The sequence below is a fragment of the Protomyctophum bolini genome (assembly GCF_963924005.1).
Source record: "Protomyctophum bolini genome assembly, chromosome: 5".
Lineage (NCBI taxonomy): Eukaryota > Metazoa > Chordata > Actinopteri > Myctophiformes > Myctophidae > Protomyctophum > Protomyctophum bolini.
In genome coordinates, this window is record NC_137866.1 from 1,715,121 (window position 1) to 1,722,620 (window position 7,500).

Here is a 7,500-nt window from a genome sequence, read left to right on the forward strand (position 1 = left end):
TGTCAGACAGAACAGGTCAGTAGAATAGATTGTCACAGACAGAACAGGTCAGTAGAATAGATTGTCACAGACAGAACAGGTCAGTAGAATAGATTGTCAGAGACAGAACAGGTCAGTAGAATAGATTGTCACAGACAGAACAGGTCAGTAGAATAGATTGTCACAGACAGAACAGGTCAGTAGAATAGATTGTCACAGACAGAACAGGTCAGTAGAATAGATTGTCAGACAGAACAGGCATGTAGAATAGATTGTCAGACAGAACAGGTCAGTAGAATAGATTGTCACAGACAGAACAGGTCAGTAGAATAGATTGTCACAGACAGAACAGGTCAGTAGAATAGATTGTCACAGACAGAACAGGTCAGTAGAATAGATTGTCACAGACAGAACAGGTCAGTAGAATAGATTGTCAGACAGAACAGGCATGTAGAATAGATTGTCAGACAGAACAGGTCAGTAGAATAGATTGTCAGAGACAGAACAGGTCAGTAGAATAGATTGTCACAGACAGAACAGGTCAGTAGAATAGATTGTCAGACAGAACAGGTCAGTAGAATAGATTGTCACAGACAGAACAGGTCAGTAGAATAGATTGTCACAGACAGAACAGGTCAGTAGAATAGATTGTCACAGACAGAATATATTCAGTGTGTCAAGGTGTCATTATGTTAATTCTATTCACAGTTTCTCTGCTCGACACTTCTTCTCAGCAGCAAAGCAGTAGAATTAGCATTAATTAGCATTAAGGCTACAGTAATCGGTGAATAAAACATTTTCAGAAAAGCTTCAGGAAAAGACGGGGAACACGTGAAGAGTTTTTTAGTACAGTGGTTCCCCAAAGTGCGGACCCCAGGTGTCCTCGAGGGAGTCCCAGGGGTCCTCGAGGGACTTCCAGGGGGTCCGGGGACCCCCAGGGGTCCTCGAGGTAGTCCCAGGGGTCCTCGAGGGACTTCCAGGGGGTCCGGGGACCCCCAGGGGTCCTCGAGGGAGTCCCTGGGCAGTATATTTAATATTTCAAAAACACAACAAGCTCTGGCAATACTTGACTAGTATACTTTGTTCACCCTCTTCCACCAATGCTGGTATTGACCGTAGTCTGGCGCGGGTGTGCATGCAGCGCGCACGCATGCACGCACAACACACACACACACACACACACACACACACTGGGTGGTAAGCTCCATCGACTGTCTGTCTGCCTCTCATCAGGATCCTGCTCGTCCGATCGATGCGACGGCCGTCGATCCTTCGCTCGACAGCGAAGACGAGACGAGAGCGGTGGCGGCCGTGTTCACACACGGTCGATAAGTCAGGACGGACGCGAAGCTCTCTGTGTGTGTGTGTGTGTGTGTGTGCGTGCGCGTGCGTGCGTACGTACGCATGTGTGTGCGTGTGTGTGTGTGTGTGTGAGTGATATTCCGAGCCACCAGATAAACAATCTGTCAGGGTCATCACTGATTGGAAGGGAGATGTGAGCTAAATGGAGCGCGTCAACCTGTGTTTCTGTAGAGACGACAGCACAGCGTGAAGCAGCTCTCTGGGACAGTTTTATTTGGATCGTCTGGAAAAACCACCGCTTCGTCTTTGAGACGAAGACATGGCTGGCCTATGATGTCATTACAGAGACGATGACATGGCTGGCCTATGATGTCATTACAGAGACGATGACATGGCTGGCCTATGATGTCATTACAGAGACGATGACATGGCTGGCCTATGATGTCATTTCAGAAAGCCGTGCATTGGAGGGGCTAGCGCCAGGTTAAAGGTTATTTTTTTTTAATCGTGTGCACGTCCCTGCTTCAGCTAAACGTATACCTCCTCCCCCTCTCCCCCTCTCCCCCCTCCTCCTCCTCCCCCCCTCCTCCTCCCCCTCCCCCTCCTCCTCCTCCTCCCCCCCTCCCCCTCCTCCTCCTCCTCCTCCCCCTCCCCCTCCCCCTCCTCCTCCTCCTCCTCCTCCTCCTCCAGGTATGGAGACATGGTGCCTAAGACCATCGCGGGGAAGATCTTCGGGTCCATCTGCTCGCTGAGCGGCGTGCTGGTCATCGCGCTGCCGGTTCCCGTCATCGTGTCCAACTTCAGCCGGATCTACCACCAGAACCAGCGGGCGGACAAGAGGCGCGCGCAGAAGATGCAGGTGAGGAAACACCCCCATAGAGGGCGCTGGACCTCCACACCTGCACACTGGGCTGTGTCTTAAGCACCGGGTCTCATTACTTAACTTAACCGTTTGGCTGCCACCTGCTGGACACAAATCCAACTTCTGACCGCCACGGTCTGTGGGGGCGATTTAGAGGTTGCGCACGCAGCACAGAAACGGATGTTGTGGGGCGTCCATCTTGTGCTAAATAAATAGCGCCAATGCTAGCGAGCTAAAATGTAGCCATCCTTGCTCTAGAAAGCACCAATGTTTCCATCTAGACCACCGGATTATCAGCAAAGACCTCCGAACATCGCGCTAATTGACCAAACCATGGAGAGATCCGTAGATTAGGAGTTATTCAGCTTTTAGTCTGCCTGTATGATGGGAGGTGGACGGCAGCGCGCATGCGCGATCCGGTCTAGGATCGCTAAAGAAGGAAAGGCCGACCCAAAATAAAAAATAGTTCTCAGCGATGCGGATCGATATCCATAATAAAGCTTATCTGACGGAGCATTCCGACACGAGCGGAAGGTTATTACAGTCCTTATGGCGGAGGATTCCGCCAAAAGTAGGGATTGTGTTAAGACCTGGAGGCGTGATCAATGCCATTTGACTATTCTGAGTGGCCAAAGAGCATTGACCACGCCTCCAGGTCTTAACTTAAGTAATAAGACCTGGTACATAACCCATTCTGACCTGAGATCAGATTCTAAAAATGTCTTCTACATCCTGACAGTTTTCTGAAAAAACTGTTTCTATGTCAGTCGTATTGCCCTCTCTCTCTCTCTCTCTCTCTCTCTCTCTCTCTCTCTCTCTCATCCTCTCCATTTCAGTGGAGTGTCTCATTTAACCTCTCTAAACCCGCTAAAACGTCACTCTCTCACACTGTGTGTGTGCGTGTGCGTGTGAGTGCGTGCGTGTGAGTGCGTGCGTGTGAGTGAGTGCGTGTGTGCGTGCCTGCCTGCAGTGATAAACGTAAAGAAGTACTTAGTTGAAGTTGTACAACTGCTGCTGTCAATCAGCCGTGCTCCACTCTCGTGCTGCAGGATAAAAAAAACAAACCCACAATAATTATTATTATACATACAACTTAATGTACAAATACTGACATTTCAACTGTAGATTTAGTCCTTTAAACCAGTTGAGTAAATATCGTATTATATTTAGTCGACTAAAACTAGACTAACACTAAATCAGTGTTATTCATCGGCGGTGGTTCAGTGGTAGAGTGGCTGGATGGTAACCGCTATAGGTTCTCGGTTAGATCCCTGTGGGCTCCTCCCCCAGAGTTAGTGTGGAAGTGTCCTTGAGCAAGACTCTGAACCCCTGATTGCTCCTGATGTGCTGGTTGGTGCCTTGCATGGTTTCCTCCGCCATCGGTGTTTGAATGTGTGTGAATGTGTGAATATAATGCACAATCTATGTAAAGGTGTGTGAATGTGTGAATGTAATGCACAATCTATGTAAAGGTGTGTGAATGGGTGAATATAATGCACAATCTATGTAAAGGTGTGTGAATGTGTGAATGTAATGCACAATCTATGTAAAGGTGTGTGAATGTGTGTGTGAATGGGTGAATGTAATGCACAATCTATGTAAAGGTGTGTGAATGTGTGAATGTAATGCACAATCTATGTAAAGGTTTGTGAATGTGTGTATGAATGGGTGAATGTAATGCACAATCTATGTAAAGGTGTGTGAATGTGTGAATGTAATGCACAATCTATGTAAAGGTGTGTGAATGTGTGTGTGAATGGGTGAATGTAATGCACAATCTATGTAAAGGTGTGTGAATGTGTGAATGTAATGCACAATCTATGTAAAGGTTTGTGAATGTGTGTATGAATGGGTGAATGTAATGCACAATCTATGTAAAGGTGTGTGAATGTGTGAATGTAATGCACAATCTATGTAAAGGTGTGTGAATGTGTGTGTGAATGTGTGAATGTAATGCACAATCTATGTAAAGGTGTGTGAATGGGTGAATGTAATGCACAATCTATGTAAAGGTGTGTGAATGGGTGAATGTAATGCACAATCTATGTAAAGGTGTGTGAATGGGTGTGTGAATGGGTGAATGTAATGCACAATCTATGTAAAGGTGTGTGTGTGTGAATGGGTGAATATATCAGGTGACTAAAATATGACTAAAACTAAATGGAGTTTTTTCATGAGAATAGAACAATCCACAGTGCCACCTGCCTACTGTAATTGTCCTTTTACATTAGTTTCCATTCAATCAACTAATCACAGACCCTGCAGCGCTCAACAGCTAACGGCGTTAATGACTCCACCTTTACAGCTGGCAGTGTTACATTACGTGTGTGTGTGTGTGTGTGTGTGTGTGTGTGTGTGTGTGTGTGTGTGTGTGTGTGTGTGTGTGTGTGTGTGCGTGTGTGCGTGTGCGTGTGCGTGTGTGTGTGTGTGCGCGTGTGCGTGCGTGTGTGTGTGTGTGTGTGCCACAGTGAGACGTAGAGAGGAGGTGATCTGTCTCAATCATGTGAAGCAGTGTCGTCATGACACCACGCATGCACTCCCTGTGAACAGCTCCCTGTGAACAGCTCCCTGTGAACAGCTCCCTATGAACAACCCCCTATGAACAGCTCCCTGTGAACAGCTCCCTGTGAACAGCTCCCTATGAACAGCTCCCTGTGAACAGCTCCCTATGAACAGCTCCCTGTGAACAGCTCCCTATGAACAACCCCCTATGAACAGCTCCCTGTGAACAGCTCCCTGTGAACAGCTCCCTATGAACAGCTCCCTATGAACAGCTCCCTGTGAGCAGCTCCCTGTGAACAGCTCCCAGTGAACAGCTCCCAGTGAACAGCTCCCTGTTCACAGCTCAATGTTGTTATATAGAAACACACTTCAGCACCATGGACAGCTCACTGTGTTATATAGAAACACACTTCAGCACCATGGACAGCCCACTGTGTTATATAGAAACACACTTCAGCACCATGGACAGCTCACTGTTGTTGTATAGAAACACACTTCAGCACCATGGACAGCTCACTGTGTTATAGAGAAACACACTTCAGCACCATGGACAGCTCACTGTGTTATATAGAAACACACTTCAGCACCATGGACAGCTCACTGTGTTATATAGAAACACACTTCAGCACCATGGACAGCTCACTGTGTTGTTATATAGAAACACACTTCAGCACCATGGATAGCTCACTGTGATGTTATATAGAAACACACTTCAGCACCATGGATAGCTCACTGTGATGTTATATAGAAACACACTTCAGCACCATGGACAGATCACTGTGTTGTATAGAAACACACTTCAGCACCATGGATAGCTCACTGTGATGTTATATAGAAACACACTTCAGCACCATGGACAGCTCACTGTGTTATATAGAAACACACTTCAGCACCATGGACAGCTCACTGTGTTATATAGAAACACACTTCAGCACCATGGACAGCTCACTGTGTTATATATATAAACACACTTCAGCACCATGGATAGCTGACTGTGTTATATAGAAACACACTTCAGCACCATGGACAGCTCACTGTGTTATGTAGAAACACACTTCAGCACCATGGACAGCTCACTGTGTTGTTATGTAGAAACACACTTCAGCACCATGGACAGCTCACTGTGTTATATAGAAACACACTTCAGCACCATGGACAGCTCACTGTGATGTTATATAGAAACACACTTCAGCACCATGGACAGCTCACTGTGTTGTTATATAGAAACACACTTCAGCACCATGGACAGCTCACTGTTGTTATATAGAAACACATTTCAGAACCATGGACAGCTCACTGTGATGTTATATAGAAACACATTTCAGCACCATGGACAGCTCACTGTGTTATATAGAAACACATTTCAGAACCATGGACAGCTCACTGTGATGTTATATAGAAACACACTTCAGCACCATGGACAGCTCACTGTGTTGTTATATAGAAACACATTTCAGCACCATGGACAGCTCACTGTGTTATATAGAAACACACTTCAGCACCATGGACAGCTCACTGTGTTATATAGAAACACACTTCAGCACCATGGACAGCTCACTGTGTTATATAGAAACACATTTCAGCACCATGGACAGCTCACTGTGTTGTTATATAGAAACACACTTCAGCACCATGGACAGCTCACTGTGTTGTTATATAGAAACACATTTCAGCACCATGGACAGCTCACTGTGTTATATAGAAACACACTTCAGCACCATGGACAGCTCACTGTGTTATATAGAAACACACTTCAGCACCATGGACAGCTCACTGTGATGTTATATAGAAACACACTTCAGCACCATGGACAGCTCACTGTGTTGTTATATAGAAACACACTTCAGCACCATGGACAGCTCACTGTTGTTATATAGAAACACACTTCAGCATCGTGTCGGGAAGAGTGTGTGTGTGTGTGTGTGTGTGTGTGTGTGTGTGTGTGTGTGTGTGCGCGCAAACATGCACGCACGCCTCCTAACCGCTGACAGACAGACAGACAGAGCCTTCAATCAACGACCCGCGACTCTTTCCCTCTTGTTCCTGTCGCCCTACTTCCTCTAATCATCGTTTCTGTCTTCCTTTTTCTCAGCGGAGCTTTTTGATGGAACGTGTGTGTGTGTGTGTGTGTGTGTGTGTGTGTGTGTGTGTGTGTGTGTGTGTGTGCGCGTGCGTGCGTGTGAGAGAAAGATTGAGAGTTGCCTTCAAACCTTCGGTACATTGTTGGTCTAACAGAGACACTGAGTTAGACGTGGAGAGACGGAGCACATCATGCGTCCGGACATTTCCCTTGATTTATTCAGCACACAGCAGGCTGCACACACACACACGCACGCACGCACACACACACACACACGCACGCACGCACGCACGCACGCACGCACGCGCACACCAATGCTAGCAGAAAACACACTTCCTAACATTTTATTCTAGTTTTTATTTGTTGACGAAATTGTCAGTATATTTAGCCTCAGTTTTATTCATCATAGCCTAGTTTTAATTTTCGGTCCGTTTCATTCTGTTTCCTGTCTCCGTGGTAACTGTTGTGGTGGTTTCCTGTCTCCGTGGTGACGGTTGTGGTGGTTTCCTGTCTCCGTGGTGACGGTTGTGGTGGTTTCCTGTCTCCGTGGTGATGGTTGTGGTAGTTTCCTGTCTCCGTGGTGACGGTTGTGGTGGTTTCCTGTCTCCGTGGTGACGGTTGTGGTGGTTTCCTGTCTCCGTGGTGACGGTTGTGGTGGTTTCCTGTCTCCGTGGTGACGTTTGTGGTGGTTTCCTGTCTCCGTGGTAACGTTTGTGGTGGTTTCCTGTCTCCGTGGTGACGGTTGTGGTTGTTTCCTGTCTCCGTGGTAACGGTT

General features: G+C 46.8%; 1 protein-coding gene across 1 annotated transcript in view; it reads left to right on the plus strand.

The window, feature by feature from the left end:
- Positions 1 to 7,500, plus strand: part of LOC308316113 (A-type voltage-gated potassium channel KCND2-like) — a gene marked incomplete at both ends in the record, with an annotated part of 104,268 nt that overhangs the window by 92,149 nt on the left and 4,619 nt on the right. Inside the window, one exon of the mRNA XM_080764508.1 lies at positions 1,972 to 2,140. Coding sequence (XP_080620634.1) covers positions 1,972 to 2,140 — 169 coding nt within the window. The remainder of the gene's footprint in view (positions 1 to 1,971; positions 2,141 to 7,500) is intronic.